General features: G+C 47.5%; 1 protein-coding gene across 5 annotated transcripts in view; it reads left to right on the top strand.

Annotated features, from left to right (window-relative positions):
• Window positions 1-22,509, top strand: part of dtnbp1a (dystrobrevin binding protein 1a) — a 368,840-nt gene that overhangs the window by 314,987 nt on the left and 31,344 nt on the right. For all 5 annotated transcript variants that reach the window (XM_072509624.1, XM_072509628.1, XM_072509627.1 and 2 more), the window contains one exon: window positions 21,010-21,153. In XM_072509624.1, coding sequence (XP_072365725.1) covers window positions 21,010-21,153 — 144 coding nt within the window. The remainder of the gene's footprint in view (window positions 1-21,009; window positions 21,154-22,509) is intronic.

Consider the following 22,509-nt stretch of genomic DNA (forward strand, 5'->3'; position numbering starts at 1 on the left):
TTGCTCTTTCCAAGAGCTGGTGCAGACTTGATGGGCCGAATGGCCTCCTTCTGCACTGTAAATTCTATGATAATCTATGATCCCGGACCGCAGAACGCCATTAAAGAAATCATGAAGCTCCTGGAAGAGTCCGGGGCCTTCACGGGCTACAAACTCAACCTGGACAAAAGTAAGGTTTTTCCAATGAACCTGAACGGAGGAGGGACAGAGCTGGATGGTCTACCATTTCAAATAGCCCGATCAAATTCTGCTACCTGGGGATCCAGATAGCCACGACTGGACACTGATCCACAAGTGGAATCTGACCAGTCTGGCGGAGGATGGTAAAAAGGACCTATAGAGATGGGATACACTCCCACTTTCCCTGATGGGGAGGGTGCGGACGATTAAAATTTAGCGTAGCCAATCCACCAACCTGCACATCTTTGGACTGTGGGAGGAAACCGAATGCGAAGGTTCCTCTTCCTGTTTAGATCCACACCGATCTTCATCCCCAAGGCCTTTTTCCTAAGAATAGATAAAACGATTTTGGCATTTGTATGGGGTGTAAGAATTCAAGTATCCCTAAGACAACACTGCAGAGGAGAAGAATGGGTGGCTTGGCCCTCCCAAAAGAGTGAGAGGATGGGTAAGGGACCGAACATGGAATGGGTGAGGCTGGAGGAGTCCTGCACGGGAACAACCCGCCGGCAAAACACACATCCAGCCCAGTGGTAGTAGCAACACTTAGAACCTGGAACCAGATGAGACAACACTTCAGTTTAACCAAGGTGTCCACCATGGCCCCCTCAGCGGTGAACAGAGGTTCCCACCAGCCATGCTAGGCGCCACCTTTAAGAGGTGGAGGCAGGACAGGGGCGACACTAGCGATCAGGTCTTTTACATGGAGGGCAGACTCGCGACCTTGGAAGACGTGACAGAGACTGGAACTACTGAACGGACAGGAACTCCGACATTTATAAGTCCATAACTTTCTCCGCAAGAAGACAACAAGGTATCCTAGAGCCCCAAGAGACACAATGTTGGAGGAGCTACTGGGACATCATGTGAATTGTAAATAATAACCATTTCAGTTATCTCCTGTGCAGTGTAAAAATGTAAACGTCAATAAAAATATATTTTTAAAAAATAATAAAATACTCCATTTACTGCCCCATTCCCCCCAAAGCCCCACCCCTGAGATTCTCTCAGCGATATCTTCACAACATGCTTCCTTCAGCCCTGCACTGAATAACTTCTCATCCTTGGTAATTTCATCTTCAACCTCTCCTCCTCTTACCCTCTCTCATCTGAGTTCACTGCTTTCTGCTGTTCTTCTTAAACGCTTTTTTAATCATATCCATGTGCTTGACTATGCTATCTTCTTTCATCATGATCATTGACTAGGATATTTCTAACTCCTTTTTTGTATCCTTCACCATGCCCCACTCTTCCAGTAAGCCCCCTCTACCCTTTTGCATCCATATTTGGAAAAATCTCTGGCTCAAACCACTTATAATCACACTTTCAAATCGAACAATCCTCTTAAATTCCTCTAATCTGCACCATCTTCTGACCTACATGGATTCTTTGACATTAAGATTGAGATTATCCATTCGGCCATCTCCGCTGCTGTCTCCTCACTTCCCACCTAGTAGAGACTGCCCCGTACCCAACCCCTAAACCCAAGTTTCATTCCAGTTTCTCTCCTAGCTCCACAGAGAGCTCCTCTTTGCGCTCATTTCACCCAAGTCACAAGAAACAGGAGCAGGAGTTGTGGGCAGCACGGTAGCACAAGTGGATAGCACTGTGGCTTCACAGAGCCAGGGTCCCAGTTTCGATTCCCCGCTGGGTCACTGTCTGTGGGGAGTTTGCACGTTCTCCCCATGTCGGCGTGGGTTTCCTCTGGGTGCTCCGGTTTCCTCCCACAGTCCAAAGACATGCAGGTTTGGTGGATTGGCCATGCTAAATTGCCCTTTGTCCAAAAAAGATTAGAAGGAGTTATTGGGTTACGGGGATAGGGTGGAAATGAGGGCTTAAGTGGGTCGGTGCAGACTCGATGGGCCGAATGGCCTCATTCGCCTCTGTTTATTCTATGATGTGGAGATGCCGGCGTTTATTCTATGTACATGGCCTGTCAAGCCAGCTCAGCCATTCAATACGATCATGGCTGATCTTGGTTTTCAACTTTGCTGCCGTTTCCCTATATCCCCCTATTCCCTGAGAAACCAGAAATCTGTCTATCTCAACCTTCAATGTATTCAAAGCATCCATAACCCTCTGGAGTAGAGAATTCCAAAGAATCATAACTCTTTGAGTGCAGTAACTCGTCATCTCATTCCTAAATAATCAACCACTTATCCTGAGTTTTAGATTCCCCAGCCAACAAAAACAATCTCTCACCACCGTATAAATTAAGTCCCTTTGGAATCAATGATTCCTTCATCTTGCTCCCTGTTCCTATAGACCACCCAAATGTTCTCCCCGACCCTCATGCTAGCTGAATGATAAATGTTTCCTTCCCCTCAGACACTGTTCCCTTTCCTTTCAAACTCAAAGCCATTGCTCACTAAAAAAAGATTTACCCTCACAGGCCCTATCTCGAATATTCAAAGACTTTGGAGGGATTCAAACAGGAAATTGCATCTGTAAGATCTTCCGATGAATTATCCTTTCAAATCCCTGCCATAGCACTAAAATAATCTTAACCAAAGCAACAGAGCATATGGTCTGTGGTTGGTGCAGTATCTCTCCCAGAAGCTCTGAAGTTTTGGCATATTCAACCATACCATCAGCATCCAGATCACCTTCACTTAGTTCCACTCTTAATTTAGTAAATCCCAGGAGAAAATCTCCAGAAATTGCTCGTCTTTTTGCCATTGCCACTAAACCTGCTAACATTCAATGCTGGGCTCCCCTTCCTTTCCTTGCCTATATGCTGCCTTTTGGATATGTAGTCAGGTTCAACAATAATGCTGACAACATCAGCTTAATCCTCCACTTGTGTTAGATTACTTGCCCAATACTTGACCTTGGATGAACAGTTAACTATTGGAAAGACCACCGCCATCATCTTGAGCCCCATAACAAACTTTGTATCCTTGCCAGTGATTACATCCTCTTTTCCAAGCCACTGTTTCAGCCTGAACCAGATTGGTTCTCAACCACCCCCCCCCCCCTCTCTATCCTGTATCCTTTCCATCACAACAGCCATCTGCATTGCGGGCCTCAGATTATTCTTTGCCACATTGAGACTTGATTATTCCTGGCTAGACTTTTTTTTAACCTTAATTTATCCAAAGCTCTCTGCCCAAATTCTATCCCACACCAAGTTCCAGTCATCCATCTGCATTAAAGGTAGTATATTAATTCTAGTTCCTTTCTGTTTCACAATGCAAAATAAAAGCTTGTGTATTAGAATTGGTGGCTTGTTAGGGCAGCACGATGGCGCAGTGGTTAGCACTGCTGCCTCATGGCCCCGAGGACCCGGGTTCAATCCCATCTCTGGGTCACTGTCCCTGTGGAGTTTGCACATTCTCCCCGTGTCTGCGTGAGTCTCACCCTCACAACCCAAAGGCTAGGTGGATTGGCCACGCTAAATTGCCCCTTAATTGAAACATTTTGAAAGAAGAAAATAATTGGTGGCTTATTGATAGCTTTTACTGTCTTGGACCTGATGGGAACTTGGCTGGGATCTGGACCTTGAAACATATTCATTGTCACATTATTATTTACCTCATTTTCTTTCTATCTATAGTGACTGATTTATGTCTTTTAAACTTGTCCGGGTATTCTGGACAGGAATGAAATGAACAATTGGCTTGGTTGAAATGATTGGCTGGAAGGAAAAAGAATGAAAGAACCCTGGGCTGGATTCTCCGCCCCGCGCGCCATGCTTTTGCCTCGAGCTGCCGGCGGGATTCTCTGTTCCGCCGGCCGGTCAATGCGATTTCCTATTGTGGGGCAGCCTCACGCCATTGGGAAACCCCCGGGTGCCGGCAAAACGGAGAATCCCGCCCCTATCTCTTTAAGAATTGGTGTGATTTGGGGATTCCGTTCAAAGACATTGGAGGCAGAGAGAGACTGGAGAGCAAGACAAAAACTGAAATTTAGCTGGTGGGAATGAGTTGGGACAACAGGAAAAAAGCAATAAGGTTTTGTCAACAGATTGAAGAAGAGGACATAGGAATTGGTGTCGAAGACCACAAACAGAAGTTGGAAGATTTGTTTTTTTAATTTAGTGTCCCCAATCATTTTTTTTTTTCCAATTAAGGGGCAATTTAGCATGGCCAATCCACCTATTCTGCACATCTTTTTGGGTTGTGGGGGCGAAACCCATGCAGACACGGGAAGAATGTGCAAGTTGGAAGATTATTTGAATCCAAATGTTATGAGACAATTTAATTCTTTGAGCATCGAAAGTTACTTTAATTCTTCGGGCACTGTTTGGCTCCCAGGCCCATTAATGACTATATCTACAGACCTTGCTTCTCTGCAAGTATGTAGATTTCAACATATGAGGCTTACTATAGAATGAAAAAATTACCATTGGGGGAAAAAAGCTTTAGGAATTGGTTTCCACAAACAAAATACAAGATTGAAGGTTTGCAGATTATTTATAAAAGCTATAGATCGAAGATAAATAGGGGGAAAGCCAAATTCAAGGTTAAAATAGCAGAAATAGCATCAAGTGAATGGAGAAACAGAAAATAGAAGGAAAAGAAGACAATTAGCTGTTGTACTGTTACTGTAACCTCATTTTCATTTAATAATGAGCTTTGTTTGTTTCCTGCTGTAGTTTACCATTATTGAAGTAAATAAAGCTAGTCCAACCAATTAAGAAAGTTTATAGCAGTAATATTTATTTGTTTCAGCACCACAGCAAGTAAATTGAAATGTATTTATTTTTTAAATTTAGAGTACCCAATTCATTTTTTCTAATTAAGGGACAATTTAGCGTGGCCAATCCACCTAGCTTGCACGTTTTTAGGTTGTGGGGGCAAAACCCACGCAAACATGGGGAGAATGTGCAAACTCCACGCGGACAGTGACCCAGAGCCGGGGTCGAACCTGGGACCTCGGCGCCATGAGGCCACAGTGCTAACCACTGCACCACCGTACTGCCACGTAAATTGAAATTTTAAGCAATCTGCCTGGGAGAGGGTGATTTCCCTCAAAAAGCCACCCATCTAATGATTAGAAAAGACAATAAATAAAAGCAAAATACTGCGGATACTGGGGAGGCAGGGTGGCGCAGTGGTTAACACTGCTGCCTCACGGCACCGAGGACCCGCGATCGATCCCGGTCCCGGGTTACTGTCCGAATGGAGTTTACACATTCTCCCCATGTCTGCATGGGTCTCACTACCACAAACCAAAGATGCGCAGGGTAGGTGGATTGGCCACGCTAAATTTCCCCTTGATTGAAAAATTTTGAAAGAAGAAAATAATTGGTGACTTATTGATAGTTTTTACTGTCTTGGACCTGATGGGAACTTGGCTGGGACCTGGACCTTGAAACATATTCATTGTCACATTATTATTTACCTCATTTTCTTTCTATCTATAGTGAATGAATTATGTCTTTTAAACTTGTCCGGGTATTCTGGATAGGAATGAAATGAACAATTGGCTTGGTTGAAATGATTGGCTGGAAGGAAAAAGAATGAAAGAACCCTGGGCTGGATTCTCCGCCCCGCGCGCCATGTTTTTGCCTCGAGCTGCCGGTGGGATTCTCCGTTACGCCGGCCGATCAATGCGGTTTCCCATTGTGGGGCAGCCCCAAGAAAATTGGGAAACCCCCGGGCGCCGGCAAAACGGAGAATCCCGCCCCCTATCTTTTTTAGTATTGGTGTGATTTGGGGATTCCGTTCAAAGACATTGGAGGCAGAGAGAGATTGGAGAGCAAGAGAAAAACTGAAATTTAGCTGGTGGGATGAGTTGGGACAAAGGGAAAAAAGCAAAAAGCTTTTCTCAACAGATTGGAGAAGAGGACATAGGAATTGGTGTAGAAGACCACAAACAGAAGTTGGAAGATTATTATTTTTTTTAATTTAAGAGTCCCCAATCATTTTTTTTTTCCAATTAAGGGGCAATTTAGCATGGCCAATCCACCTATTCTGCACATCTTTTTGGGTTGTGGGGTCGAAACCCATGCAGACACGGGAAGAATGTGCAAGTTGGAAGATTATTTGAATCCAAATGTTATGAGACAATTTAATTCTTTCAGCATCGAAAATTACTTTAATTCTTCGGGCACTGTTTGGCTCCCAGGCCCATTAATGACTATATCTACAGACCTTGCTTCTCTGCAAGTATGTAGATTTCAACATTTGAGGCTTACTATAGAATGAAAAAAATTACCATTGGGGAAAAAAGCTTTAGGAATTGGTTTCCAGAAACAAAATACAAGATTGAAGGTTTGCAGATTATTTATAGAAGTTATAGATCACAAGCCAAATTCAAGGGTAAAGTAGCAGAAATAGCATCAAGCGAATGGTGAAACAGAAAATAGAAGGAAAAGAAGACAACTAGCTGATGTACTGTAACCTCATTTTCATTTAATAATGAGCTTTGACTGTTTCCTGCTGAAGTTTCCATCATTGAAGTAAATAAAGCTTGTCCAACCAGTTAAGAAAGTTTATAGCAGTACTATTTATTTGTTTCAGCACCACAGCAAGTAAATTGAAATTGTAAGCAATCTGCTACCACCTGGGAGAGGGTGATTTCCCTCAAAAAGCCACCCATCTAACTAATGATTAGAAGAGACAATAAATAAAAGCAAAATACTTAGGATGTTGGGGCGGCATGGTGGTGCAGTGGTTAACACTGTTGCCTCACGGCACCGTGGACCCGGGATCGATCCCGGTCCCGGGTCACAGTCCGTGTGGAGTTCACACATTCTCCCCATGTCTGCGTGGGTCTCACTCCCACAACCCAAAGGGTAGGTGGATTGGCCATGCTAAATTGCCCCTTAATTGAAAAAAGACTTGGGTACTCTAAATTTTAAAAAAAACTGCAGATGCTAGAAATCTGAAACAAAATAAAAACTCTGAAGAAGAGCCACATGGGCTCGAAACATTAACTCTGTTTCTCTCGCCACAAATGGTGGCAAACCTGCTGAGTCTTTCCAGCATTTTCTGTTTTTATTTTATATTGAAAGAGACATTCTGCTTACACTGTTCTTTGATTTTATTCAGCTCAGAAGTGATGTGTGTTCCTAAAGAACAAGCCTTGGACTTTTGTTCATAAATTTAATATTTCACTGTGTTGTAAATTTCCTAACATGGTATCTCTCAGTCCCAGTCCAGTTTAAAATATTGAACCTTCTGAGATACCTGTGGGGCATCCACATGGGCAGAGACATGTTGGCATTGCAGAAAATTTTTCAAGCCAGTGTATTTTCAAGATATTTAAGCAGTTCCAAGATGAAGTGTTAATATTCTGTAGTATAAGTTATTCTATGTTGCAACTCACAGTAAAATAAAAGTTGTGAATCATTCATTATTGGGTCCAGCTCTTCATCGCTAAAACTGTTTACATTAAGGAATGCAAAGATAACCCCCCACCCCCAACTTCTTTTCACCATTGCAAACTGTCGTCTTAAACCTTCCCACCACCTCCGCCCTCACCTCCAACAAGTGCAGTGAGCTCATCAATGCCTTTGTCACGAAGACCAAGGCCATCTGTTCAACTGCCTCTGCCACTTCTCTTCTAATCCCTAGCTTGGCTAACTTCCACTGACATTCCCTGCTACCTAACCCAAACTTGTATCTTTCTCTAGATTCTATTCCATCTCCTGTTTTGCTTTGTTGGAGCTCATCTTGCCCATGAGACCCATTTGCTGCTCCCTCAATCCTATTCCGAACAAACATTTGAACACCCCAGACCCTACATTATCTAATATTTAATGGTTTCCTCTCCACAGGCAACCATCCCATCTCTAACCTCCATTTCTTCTCTCGTCCATGAATAACAACATAACAAATAGAAACAGGAGGAGGCCGTTTGACCCCTTGAATCCCTTGGTAACCAGGGACTAGTTATGGGTTTGCGAACTGCTCATCCTCTCTTCTCCAGAAGTCAGTAATTAGCACTGCTGGGACTGCAAGCAGTCACAGGAATAAAAGCAATGGCAATTGGTGACTGGCAGGTTCCACGCTTTTAGGGGAGATGGGGGATCAGAGAGCCTGGAGAGAAGTGAATGGGAGCTGGGTCTTGGACAGCAGGAAGAAAGGAACGGGGGGAGCAGTGACATTTGTGGGAGTGCCTCTGATGTGTATAGGGTACCCCCAATTGATGTACATCCCCTTACTTCCCTCTTTGCGCAATGGCCCACCTGCCCCTGCCCAGTGTTTTATGGAGGTGGATTGAGGCCCTTAATTGCCAATTAATTGAGCAGTCAAGGGTAGGCGACCTAATGGGCGATTTAGCCCCCCCCCCCCCCCCCCCCCCCCATTCCCATATTCCTTTTTAATAGAGATGTAAGGAGACACTTGACTACTGCAATGTCATAAACAAAAACACAAGTGCTTCCTTTAGAGGGGCACAAGTAATAAAGAACTAAACCATTAGAAAACAAGTTTTAATATAATTTTGTAAGGGCCACGAAGAATGCAGCACGAGTTTTAAGGATACAAATTAATAACGTTTATTTACTATAACAATATATACATAACAGTAGCAGTAACTTCCCTAGCTACCTTCTTCCTGCTGGTTCCTGAACTGGCCAGCTTATTTATACTAGGAGTTTCTCCGCCCCCCTCATTGGGGAAGTTCATACTCCCATAGGATTGTGGGATAGTCATTAGTCCCCAGCCAATCGTAAGTAGGCAGGTTATAACATCCCTCCCCCCCCCCCCCCCAAAGTCCAAGGAATCCACCGAAGACCCTGGCGAAGGAAGGCGTCAAACTCGTTTGGCCGCAGGCCGGACGCCATTTGCACGCGGCGCTGGATCAGGCGGCGTATAACGAGACGGAGACCGCCGCTTCCGTGATGAACGGCGCGGTTGTACATCCACGGCCTGTGGACCCGAGGATTCCCCCTCTGATTCATCCTGTGTCTCCATCTCGGAGTCCGAGTCTGCTGCCTCCGTCATGTCAGCGTCTCTATCTCCATTCGGTCCCGTAACGACCTGCGCAGGCTTCGAGTGAGGCACCATTGGAAGATTTTGAGGACTACCTTCCCTTGTCTCTGGTCTTTGCGGCTGTTGAACTGAGCTCCGGGGGCGGGGAATCTTTTGAGGGGATGATCTTCTGGACTGGACGTGGTCTACATGTTTTCGCTGGAGACGACCCTGGGCTTGCACCTAGTAAGATATAGGGCCCGTTTGGCGAAAGATTACACCAGGAACCCATTGGGCACCACCAGCAAAATTCCGCACGAATACTGGGTCACCGGGCGCAAACTGCCGAATCGGACGGTGCCGAGACAATCCCTGTCCCTGCCGTTCTTGTGTGCGGCATACTTTTGCGCCAATGTCCGGGAAGACCATACTAAGGCGGGTGCGAAGTCTTCGGCCCATTAGGAGTTCTGCGGGAGCTACCCCAGTCACTGCATGGGGGGTGGTCCTGTACGTAAACAAAAAGCGAGCCAGTCTCGTGTCCATTGATCCGGAAGACTGCTTCTTTAGGCCTCTTTTGAATGTTTGCACTGCACGCTCTGCCAACCCATTTGAAGCCGGGTGGTAAGGGGCAGTGCGGATATGGCGGATGCCGTTCATCTTTGTAAACCTAGCAAACTCCTCACTCGTGAATGGAATGCCATTATCCGTGACCAGCACCTCGGGGAGGCCATGCGTACTAAATGATAAACGCACCTTTTCAATTGTTGCGCAGGACGTTGTCCCCTGCATCTTAAGCACCTCCAGCCATTTGGACTGGGCGTCAATTAGTAGAAGGAGCATGGATCCCTGAAAAGGGCCTGCGAAATCTGCATGTAAGCGTGCCCAAGGCCGCCCTGGCCATTCCCAGTGATGTAGGGGCGCGGCCGGCGGAAGCTTCTGATGCTCCTGGCAAATGGAGCAGTTTTGGGCCACCTTCTCAATGTCGGTGTCGAGGCCTGGCCACCAGACATAACTCCGGGCCAACATTTTCATCTTGGTCACGCCCGGATGCCCATTGTGCAAGTCTGATAATATCAGCTCCTGGCCTTTTTCCGGGACAATCACACGCGTCCCCCACAAGAGGATGCCGTCTTCCACGCTGAACTCTGACAGCTTGGAGGAAAATGCCCGCAACTCGCCTGGGAACTGTCTATGCTGCCCACCATACAGGACTATGTGCCGAACCTTTGACAAGACTGGCTCCGACTGGGTCCACTCACGGATCTGTGATGCCGTGACAGACAAGGTGTCCATAAAATTTAGGGTTGCAACCACCTCACCGGTCGTGGGGGTCGACATGGGGCCGGTCGATAAAGGCAATCGGCTCAGTGCGTCGGCATTTGCTATCTGCGTACCTGGTTTGTGCTCCAGAGAATACTCATATGCAGCAAGCAACAAAGCCCAGCGCTGGATCCGTGCAGAAGCAATGGGCGGTATTGGCTTATCCTCTCTTAGGAGTCCCAGCAGGGGCTTATGATCAGTCACGATAGTGAAATGGCGGCCGTACACATACTGGTGGAAGCGTTTCACCGCAAAAACCACTGCCAGGCCCTCCTTCTCCATCTGCGCGTACTTCTTCTCCGCTGCAGTCAATGTGCGGGAGGCGAAAGCTATCGGTCGCTCGGCCCCGTTCTCCATCTTGTGGGACAGGACAGCCCCAATACCATACGGGGATGCGTCACGTGACGAGCAAAGGCTTTCCCGGATCATAGTGGGTTCGTAACCCAGACGACGACAATTGTTGCTTTACCCGCCGGAAAGCGGTTTCTTGCGGCTGACCCCAAACCCAGGTGTGATTTTTCTTTAGCAGCAGGTGCAAGGGGGCCAGCGTAGTTGCCAGATTGGGGAGGAACTTCCCGTAATAGTTTACGAGACCGAGAAAAGAACGAAGATGCGAAGTGTCAGTCGGGGTGGGGGCATGTTGAATTGCACGCACCTTCTCTGCGACGGGGTGCAGACCCTCGCGGTCCACCCGATAACCTAGGTAGACTACTTCTTTTGCCTGAAATACGCACTTTGTGTGACGTAAACGGACTCCAGCCTCCGAAAGGCGTCTAAGGACAGCCTCCAGATTTTCCAAATGCTCTTGCTCCGACGTCCCTGTAATCAACACGTCATCTAGGTAGACAGCCACACGTGGTAAACCTCTCAAAATGCCCTCCATAACACGTTGAAAAATTGCGCAGGCAGAGGATACTCCAAAGGGCAACCGTGTATATTCATACAGGCCCCGGTGTGTGTTAATTGTTACATATGGTCGGGAGGCAGGGTCCAGCGCCAACTGCAGGTAGGCGTGACTCATATCTAATTTTGTGAATGAGAGTCCGCCTGCAGGTTTCGCGTAGAGATCCTCTATGCGAGGCATTGGGTATCGGTCGAGTCGGGAAACTGTATTCACTGTAAGTTTATAGTCGCCACACAAGCGAACTGTGGCATCTGACTTCATTACTGGTACAATTGGTGCTGCCCAGTCAGCAAAACGGACGGGCCTGATAATACCCAAACTCTCCAAACGAGTGAGCTCCCCTTCTACCTTCTCGAGCAAAGCGTAAGGCACTGGACGCGCCCGGAAATAGCGCGGCGTGGCTCCTGGTTCAACTTGGATACGGGCTACGGCCCCTTTTATTTTCCCCAAACCAGGCTGGAATACCTCTGGGTATCGTCCTAGCACCTCAGTCAACACTCCAGAAACTGTTTGGAGGATGTGCTGCCATTGCAACCGCAAATGGCGCAACCAGTCCCGACCCAACAGGCTGGGCCCATGGCCACGCACTACGATACGTGGGAAACGCCCCTCCTGGCGTCCATAGACAACAGGGGTCATTGTAGTTCCTGCAATGTCCAGTGGTTCCCCCGTGTAGGTGGCCAACCTGGCCTGTGAGTCAGTTAATGTAAGGGTCTGTATACCCTGCTTGATGCGGTCAAATGTCCTCTGGGCGATCACGGAGACCGCTGCGCCAGTATCCAACTCCATCTCCAGCGGGTGGCCATTGACCCGTACTGTCACCTTAATGGGGGCCACGCGGGGAGCTGCCACACAATGCAGCTGCAGGCAGTCGTCCTCCGTCTCCACGTCCTCAGGAGTGGTCGCCGCAGGTTCATCCACATGGAAGGTACGGCCCCTGGGCTGGTCCCAGTTTCGGTCAGAACGACGGCGCCTCTGGCGTCCCCAGGACCGCCGTCCGCGACGGGGTCGGCGCCTACAAGTCTGACACGGACATGGCTCCTCATCCATTGGCTCTGGAGAAGGCTCCCTTCGGGGAGGAATGTCCCATGGCCACTGGCGTCGGTTCGGTTGTTGCCTCGCCCAAGGTACCGCAGGAGTGCGGGGGGACGTTTTTGGGTGGAAAGGGGTGCGCCCCAAGGCATGCACTTCCATTCCCTGTAGCTCCTGTACTCCTCGCTCTGCGCTCTCTCGGGACAAGACTATTTGTATTGCCTGTTGAAAAGTCAATGTTGGCTCCGCTAACAACTTTCTCTGGGTTGCTGCATTGTTAATACCGCAAACCAAACGGTCGCGTAACATTTCTGACAAGGTCTCACCATAGTCACAGTATTCCGCAATCTCGCGTATTACATAGATTACATAGAACATACAGTGCAGAAGGAGGCCATTCGGCCCATCGAGTCTGCACCGACCCACATTAATCCCTCACTTCCTGGTATTCTGGATAAAAAAATCGGCAAAAGATTCTCCAGGGGTCCTCTCAGCGGTATTAAACCGGTAACGCTGGACTATCGTGGACGGTGTTGGGTTAAAGTGTTGCCCCACTATATTCACAAGTTCGTCAAACGTTTTGGTGTCCGGCGCAGCTGGGTACGTAAGGCTCCTAATCACCCCAAACGTATGCGGCCCGCAGGCGGTGAGCAATATGACCACCTGGCGCTCGTTTTCAGTGATATTGTTTGCCCGGAAATAGTAACGCATCCGTTGTGTGTACTGGTTCCAGCTTTCCAGCGCAGCATCAAAAACATCCAAACGGACTTCCGGGTGCAGCGATGACCAGCTGAGTCGCACGTTTCGGCAGCTCCCGGTGAAACGGACTTTTGGGCTCTTGATAGGAGCCCCAACGGCAATTTTGACGGCTAAAAACACTGTGCGGTAAACCAGAAGGGAATCCCCCCTGGATACGGATGAAAAAAGGAGGAGAAAGTGGCCGGATTGCAGTGGATCCTTTAGAACAGCAGCAAGGAAGACAAGCAAAAACCAAGATGGCGTCGGAAGGTGGCAGTTTAACATGGGGCCCTGAACAACAAGAGTTCTTGAAATGCTGTGTGGAAGAGATCAAAAAGGAAATGAAGAAAGAGCTGTTGGCCCCGATACTACAGGCGATCGAAGGGCTAAAGGAGGAACAAAAGACCCAGGAGCGGGAGCTTCGGGTCGTGAAGGCAAAGGCAGCCGAGAATGAGGACGACAGACAGGGCCTGGTGGTGAAGACGGAGACGCAGGAGGCACATCAGAAACGATGTGTGGAAAGGTTGGAGGCACTGGAAAACAACGCAAGGAGGAACAACCTGAGGATTCTTGGTCTTCCTGAAGGTGTGGAGGGAGCGGACGTCGGGGCATATGTGAGCACGATGCTGCACTCGTTAATGGGAGCGGAGGCCCCGGCGGGTCCGTTGGAGGTGGAGGGAGCATACCGAGTGATGGCGCGAGGACCGAGAGCAGGAGAAATTCCCAGAGCCATAGTGGTGAGATTCCTCCATTTTAAGGATAGAGAAATGGTCCTTAGATGGGCGAAGAAAACTCGGAGCAGTAAATGGGAGAACGCGGTGATCCGCGTTTATCAAGACTGGAGTGCGGAGGTGGCGAGAAGGAGGGCGAGCTTTAATCGAACCAAGGCGGTGCTTCATAAAAAGAAGATAAAATTTGGAATGCTGCAACCGGCAAGACTGTGGGTCACATATCGAGGGAGGCACCACTACTTTGAGACGGCGGATGAAGCGTGGAATTTTATTGTGGAAGAAAAACTGGAATGAGTGGGTTATTAAAAAGAACGTTTGAACAAAGTGGTGGGGCGAATGTGGGGGGCAAAGAGGGGGGTTAAAAAAGGGGGGAAAGAGGAGTTTTATGTACTAATCCTGCGATGTGGTAACTTTTCTCTCTCCCACAGGTGGTGAAGGGGGGAGGTGGAGGAGATGGGGCGTTGGCCATTGGGGGCGGGGCCAAGGGAGAAGCGCGGGCTTGGTTCCCGCGCTATGATAATCATGGCGGGAATAGAGAAGCAGGAAGGAGGGGGCGTCACACGGTGCGAGCCGAGGTCACGGGGGGAAGCCGAGGTCGGCCAGAGTTTGCTGACTTCTGGGAGCAACATGGGGGGAGTAATTACGCTAGCGGGGGATCTAGCGGGGGGGGTGGGAGGGGGGAATTACTGGGTTGCTGCTGCTGGGGAGAGGGGGAGCTGGTATGGGGGAGGATGGGCGGGGGGGCACCGCCTGGGGGAGATACAGCTGCGTGGGAACCGGGTGAGGAGCTGGAAAAAGGTGATGGCTAATCGACAAGGGGGGGGGGGGGGGTAGGAAGCCCCCCAACCCGACTGATCACGTGGAACGTGAGAGGGCTGAACGGGCCGATAAAGAGGGCACGGGTACTCGCACACCTTAAGAAACTTAAGGCAGATGTGGTTATGTTACAGGAAACGCACCTGAAACTGATAGACCAGGTTAGGCTACGCAAAGGATGGGTGGGGCAGGTGTTCCATTCGGGGCTAGATGCGAAAAACAGGGGGGTGGCTATATTAGTGGGAAGCGGGTAATGTTCGAGGCAAAGACTATAGTGGCGGATAACGGGGGCAGATACGTGATGGTGAGTGGCAAACTACAGGGGGAGACGGTGGTTTTGGTAAACGTATATGCCCCGAACTGGGATGATGCCAATTTTATGAGGCGGATGCTAGGACGCATTCCGGACCTAGAGATGGGAAAGCTGATAATGGGGGGAGATTTTAATACGGTGTTGGAACCAGGGCTGGATAGGTCGAAGTCCAGGACTGGAAGGAGGCCGGCAGCAGCCAAGGTACTTAAAGATTTTATGGAGCAGATGGGAGGTGTAGACCCGTGGAGATTTAGCAGACCTAGGAGTAAGGAGTTCTCGTTTTTCTCCTATGTCCATAAAGTCTACTCGCGAATAGACTTTTTTGTGCTGGGTAGGGCATTGATCCCGAAGGTGAGGGGAACGGAGTATACGGCTATAGCCATTTCGGATCACGCTCCACACTGGGTGGACTTGGAGATAGGGGAGGAAACAGGAGGGCGCCCACCCTGGAGAATGGACATGGGACTAATGGCAGATGAGGGGGTGTGTCTAAGGGTGAAGGGGTGCATTGAAAAGTACTTGGAACTCAATGATAATGGGGAGGTCCAGGTGGGAATGGTCTGGGAGGCGTTGAAGGCGGTGGTTAGAGGGGAGCTGATATCAATAAGGGCACATAAAGGGAAGCAGGAGAGTAAGGAACGGGAGCGGTTGCTGCAAGAACTTTTGAGGGTGGACAGACAATATGCGGAAGCACCGGAGGAGGGACTGTACAGGGAAAGGCAAAGGCTACATGTAGAATTTGACTTGCTGACTACGGGCACTGCAGAGGCACAATGGAGGAAGGCACAGGGTGTACAGTACGAATATGGGGAGAAGGCGAGCAGGTTGCTGGCACACCAATTGAGGAAAAGGGGAGCAGCGAGGGAAATAGGGGGAGTGAGGGATGAGGAAGGAGAGATGGAGCGGGGAGCGGAGAGAGTGAATGGAGTGTTCAAGACATTTTATAAAAAATTATATGAAGCTCAACCCCCGGATGGGAGGGAGAGAATGATGGGCTTCTTGGATCAGCTGGAATTTCCCAAGGTGGAAGAGCAGGAAAGGGTGGGACTGGGAGCACAGATCGAGGTAGAAGAAGTGGTGAAAGGAATTAGGAGCATGCAGGCGGGAAAGGCCCCGGGACCGGATGGATTCCCAGTCGAATTCTATAGAAAATATGTGGACTTGCTCGCCCCGGTACTGACGAGGACCTTGAATGAGGCAAAGGAAAGGGGACAACTGCCCCCGACTATGTCTGAAGCAACGATATCGCTTCTCTTAAAGAAGGAAAAGGACCCGCTACAATGCGGGTCCTATCGACCTATTTCCCTCCTAAATGTAGATGCCAAGATCCTGGCCAAGGTAATGGCAATGAGAATAGAGGAATGTGTCCCGGGGGTGGTCCACGAGGACCAAACTGGGTTTGTGAAGGGGAGACAGCTGAACACGAATATACGGAGGTTGTTAGGGGTAATGATGATGGCCCCACCAGAGGGAGAAACGGAGATAGTAGTGGCGATGGATGCCGAGAAAGCATTTGATAGAGTGGAGTGGGATTATTTGTGGGAGGTGTTGAGGAGATTTGGTTTTGGAGAGGGGTATGTTAGATGGGTGCAGCTGTTGTATAGGGCCCCAGTGGCGAGCGTGGTCACGAATGGACGGAGATCTGCATATTTTCGGCTCCATAGAGGGACAAGGCAGGGATGCCCTCTGTCCCCATTATTGTTTGCACTGGCGATTGAGCCCCTGGCGATAGCGTTGAGGGGTTCCAAGAAGTGGAGGGGAGTACTTAGGGGAGGAGAAGAACACCGGGTATCTTTGTATGCGGACGATTTGCTACTATACGTGGCAGACCCGGCGGAGGGGATGCCAGAAATAATGCGGATACTTGGGCAGTTTGGGGATTTTTCAGGGTATAAATTGAACATGGGGAAAAGTGAGTTGTTTGTGGTGCATCCAGGGGAGCAGAGTAGAGAAATAGAGGACCTACCGTTGAGGAAGGTAACAAGGGACTTTCGTTACCTGGGGATCTAGATAGCTAAGAATTGGGGCACATTGCATAGGTTAAATTTAACGCGGTTGGTGGAACAGATGGAGGAGGATTTCAAGAGATGGGATATGGTATCCCTGTCACTGGCAGGGAGGGTGCAGGCGGTTAAGATGGTGGTCCTCCCGAGATTCCTCTTTGTGTTTCAGTGCCTCCCGGTGGTGATCACGAAGGCTTTTTTAAAAAGTATTGAAAAGAGCATCATGGGTTTTGTGTGGGCCGGGAAGACCCCGAGAGTGAGGAAGGGATTCTTACAGCGTATCAGGGATAGGGGGGGGCTGGCACTACCGAGCCTAAGTGAGTATTATTGGGCTGCTAATATTTCAATGGTGAGTAAGTGGATGGGAGAGGAGGAGGGAGCGGCGTGGAAGAGATTAGAGAGGGCGTCCTGTACGGGGACTAGCCTACAGGCTATGGTGACAGCCCCATTGCCGTTCTCACCGAGGAACTACACCACAAGCCCGGTGGTGGTGGCTACACTGAAGATTTGGGGACATTGGAGACGGCATAGGGGAAAGACTGGAGCCTTGTGGCTGTCCCCGATAAGAAACAATCATAGGTTTGCCCCGGGGGGAATGGATGGGGGATATGGAATGTGGCAAAGAGCAGGAATAACGCAACTGAAAGATCTGTTTGTGGATGGGAAGTTCGCGAGTCTGGGAGCGCTGACCGAGAAATATGGGTTGCCCCAAGGGAATTCAGGTATATGCAACTGAGGCCTTTTGCGAGGCAACAGGTGAGGGAATTCCCGCAGCTCCCGACACAAGAGGTGCAGGACAGAGTGATCTCAAAGACATGGGTGGGGGATGGTAAGGTGTCAGATATATATAGGGAAATGAGGGACGAAGGGGAGACTATGGTAGATGAACTAAAAGGGAAATGGGAAGAAGAGCTGGGGGAGGAGATCGAGGAGGGGATGTGGGCAGATGCCCTAAGCAGGGTAAACTCGTCGTCCTCGTGTGCCAGGCTAAGCCTGATTCAGTTTAAGGTATTACACGGCGCATATGACTGGAGCACGGCTCAGTAAATTTTTTGGGGTGGAGGATAGGTGTGCGAGGTGCTCGAGAAGCCCAGCGAATCATACCCATATGTTTTGGTCATGCCCGGCACTACAGGGGTTTTGGATGGGGGTGACAAAGGTGCTTTCAAAAGTAGTAGGAGTCCGGGTCGAACCAAGCTGGGGGTTGGCTATATTTGGGGTTGCACAAGAGCCGGGAGTGCAGGAGGCGAGAGAGGCCGATGTTTTGGCCTTTGCGTCCCTAGTAGCCCGGCGCAGGATATTGCTAATGTGGAAAGAAGCCAAGCCCCCGGGGGTGGAGACCTGGATAAATGACATGGCGGGGTTTATAAAGCTAGAGCGGATTAAGTTCGTCCTAAGGGGGTCGGCTCAAGGGTTCACCAGGCGGTGGCAACCGTTCGTTGAATACCTCGCAGAAAGATAGACAGAATGGAAAAAAGAAGGCAGCAGCAGCAGCCCAGGATCGGGGGGGGGGGGGAGGGGGGGGGAGGAACCAGAAGGACTCTCAGGGTTGTTAATATATACTGTATAGTATGTATAGGTCGTTGCTACAGATAATTATATATTGGACTGTTAAATTATATTTTTGGAGAGTGTTACTTGTGACAAGGCAGTTGCCAATTAGGGCTAGTTTTCATTTTTGTTATTTATTATTTATTCATTTTTTGTTTATAAAATAGGTCATTGTTATAATATTGTGTAAAGGATGCACAATGTACTGTGTTGGTTGACCAAAAATTTTCAGTGAAATATTTAATTTTAAAAAAACATCCAAACGTCTGTACAGAGGCATGGTATAATAGAAAACAACTTCCAACCTGTATCCAACAAAAATCCAGGGAGGTGGCTTCAGCAGTGTAGACAGGTATTCACTTTTACCTTCGTCGCCAGTTTTGTAAGGGCCACGAAGAATCCAGCATGAGTTTTAAGGATACAAATTAATAACGTTTATTTACTATAACAATATATACATAACAGTAGCAGTAACTTCCCTTGCTACCTTCTCCTTCCTGCTGGTTCCTGAACTGGCCAGCTTATTTTTACTAGGAGTTTCTCCGCCCCCCTCATTGGGGAAGTTCATACTCCCATAGGATTGTGGGATAGTCATTAGTCCCTGTAAGTAGGCAGGTTATAACATATAAATTGCTGTTGCCAGTCACCATTATGCAATGGCCAGTAGTCTTTCTCCAGGTCCATTCAGGTAGAAGTAAGATGGCGGAAGAGAGGCAAGCATCCACCGCTATTTGCTGCATTCAATCTCCACCTGTGCTGATGGACCTATTTCAGGCATTTTCTGTTTTTAATTACAGTTTTAGTACTATCTTATTTAATGTCCAGTGCTACAAAATAAACCTTTTGAAAAACACCATTGGAAAAAATTACACAAAAAGAAACCTATCTTTTTGTTCACCTCTCCCTCCCAAACCAATAAACATGAGGAGCATTGTTCTGATTCTTTATGATCTCTTAGCAATATCCTTTCCTAAACTGATGTTTCTTCTGAAATCAACCATTTGCATGCTTCAGCTATTGCATTCAATTTGTTGCATCTAAAAATAAACAGTTTTGCTTGAAGCTGAGCCTTGTTATTGTATAGCTTGGAGACATTATTTAACCAGCAGTCTGCGGACATTGGCTTTTCAGACAATGGTAAAAGCTAAAGCACCCTGAGTTAATATTACTATCAGTTGCTGTTACTTATCTCTGTTCCACTGATGACGTGTGAATGCTTTAAGTCTGTACTCCTGATGGCAACAAAACTTGTTGAATAATAACAAATTCTAAAAATTGCAATTAGATATTGTAATTTTAAAATATACTTTTGCAAAATAGGTAAATCTCTCTCTCTCAAGTGTTCAATGCCTTGCTACCAGAGCTTAATTAGACTTTATTTCCAAAGATGTGGATAAAATTACCACCCATCAAAGAAGAAAAATTTGGTTTTGGTGTCATTTTGTCAAGTGTTAAACACTGACCTCCTGGTTTTGCTATTAGAAAAAGTTAATGGTGTGAATTTGGGATGGGTGTTTGTAACATAAAACTAATCACCCTCATCATTCCATGGGATCTGTGTTCTGGTGTTCACCACAGTTTTGGTTTTGAAATTCTGAGCATTGAGGTCAAATAATCCAAAATACATGAAACTGTGATTCTTACAGTATACGTTTAAAGGGAAAGTTTCCAACTTTATGCTCTTGTTGGGGCTGAGGAAGGGTCTTGCTCACCAGAAGCACATTTCTGGAATTCATTTAGTATGTATGTTTTTCATTAATCTAAATTAATGGTCAAACATCTATCATTGCACGCACTCAAATTTTCAATGTTCTGGGGGTTGAAAGTGCATAGTCAGAAAATTATCCTTAAAATGCACCTCTGCCAGGGCGGCATGTGGTGCAGTGGTTCACACTGGGACTGTGGCGCTGAGGACCCGGGTTCGAATCCCAGCCCTGGGTCACTGTCCGTGTGGAATTTGCACATTCTCCCCATGACTGCGTGGGTTTAGAACATACAGTGCAGAAGGAGGCCATTCGGCCCATTGAGTCTGCACCAACCCACTTAAACCCTCACTTCCACCCTATCCCCGGAACCCAATAACCCCTCCTAACATTTTTTGGACAATAAGGGACAATTTAGCATGGTTAATCCACCTGACCTGCACGTCTTTGGACTGTGGGAGGAAACAGGAGCACCCGGAGGAAACCCACGCAGACACTGGGAGAACGTGCAGACCAGACAGTGGCCCAGCAGGGAATCGAACCTGGGACCCTGGCGCTGTGAAGCCACAGTGCTAATCACTTGTGCTACCGTGCTGCAACTCAAAGATGTGCAGGTTAGGTGGATTGGCCATGCTAAATTACCCCTTAATTGGAAAAAAAATAACAATTTGGTACTCTAAATTTATAATAAATTAATAAAATGCACCTCTGCCAAACTAGTCCTCCACACTTGAGAACTGAAAAAATGTGGCTGATTGTTTCCATCCTGTTCTATTATCTTTGTACTCAATGCTATTTGTTCTTGTGTGTCTTGGCGTAGTTGTTTAATATGCAATTTTCTTTCTCTCACCCAGAGCCCATTGGAAGCATGTCTTCTATGGAGGTAAATGTTGATATGTTGGAGCAGATGGACCTGATGGATATGTCTGACCAGGAAGCACTAGATGTGTTTCTCAACTCGGGTGGGGAAGACACCAGTGAAATCTCACCAGTGTTAGGTGAAGTAACATTTTGTTCTTATTATTGAGTGGCAACAGACCAAATCAACCATGTGGAAAGTGAGATATACCAGTAAAGGCCATACGTCACAGAAGTGAACTGAGTTGTCATTTGGTAATGAACAGTTGGCTATAAACATTTATATTTTGCAGCAACTATTGAATCTAACGGGGCTAGTTTCTATATATCTGTGTTTTACTCTTCACACTAGACTATTTACACTGAGAAAAGTATATATGATTTCAAGGATGTCATCTCATCAGAATACCCAGATATCACCATCCGGGAGCTCCGGTTTCCTCCCACAGTCCAAAGACGTGCAGGTTAGGTGGATTGGCCATGATAAATTGCCCTTAGTGACCAAAAAGGTTAGGAGGGGTTATTGGATTCTGGGGATAGGGTGGAAGTGAGGGCTTAAGTGGGTCGGTGCAGACTCGATGGGCCGAATGGCCTCCTTCTGCACTGTATGTTCTATGATCTTCCAAAGTTTGCTTGCTTCCGAAACCTATAATATTAAATTGGAAAATTGCATTATTTAAGAAAGGAGAGAGGAGAAACATCATGAATTATAGACCAACGAGCCTAACTTATGTTGGCAAATGCTAGAGTCTACAATTAAGGGTAGGGTAACTGAAAATCTGGAAAATTTTCAGCTGATCAGAGAGAGCCAACGTGGATTTGTGAAGGGTATGTCATGCCTGATGAATCTGATTGAATCTTTTGAAGGGGGACTCAAGTAATGGACAGGAAGTGTCTATGGATATTATTTATATGGACTTCCAGAAGGTATTTGATAAAACCTCTCATAAGACACTGTTGGCTGAAGTTGAATTTCATGGAAATGAAGCCAAATTATTGACTGAATATGGAAATGGCTGAGTAGCAGGACACCGATAGCAGGAATAATGGGCAGGTACTCTAATTGACAGGATGTAACTAATAACAGCCTGCAAGGCCTAAACTGTTCATTGTATTTATAATAATTTTTATTAGTGTCACAAGTAGGCTTATATTAACACTGCAGTGAAGTAACTGTGAAAATCCCCTAGTCGCCACATTACTGCACCTGTTCGGGTACACTGAGGGAGAATTCAGAATGTCCATTTCACCTAACAAGTTTTTCGGACCTGTGGGAGGAAACTGGAGCACCCGGAGGAAACCCCACAGACACGGGGAGAACGTGCCGACTCTGCACATACAGTGACCCAAGCCAGGAATCGAACCCGGGTCCCTGCCGCTGTGAAGCAAAGGTGCTAACCACTGTGATTTGGATGGCAGGATTAAAAGTCACATATCCTAGTTTGTAAATAACATAAGGGAAGGTGGCATTTTAAGTAGTATAGATGGAAGCATAC

This window comes from Scyliorhinus torazame, chromosome 6, assembly GCF_047496885.1.
Source record: "Scyliorhinus torazame isolate Kashiwa2021f chromosome 6, sScyTor2.1, whole genome shotgun sequence".
NCBI classification, from domain to species: Eukaryota; Metazoa; Chordata; class Chondrichthyes; order Carcharhiniformes; family Scyliorhinidae; genus Scyliorhinus; species Scyliorhinus torazame.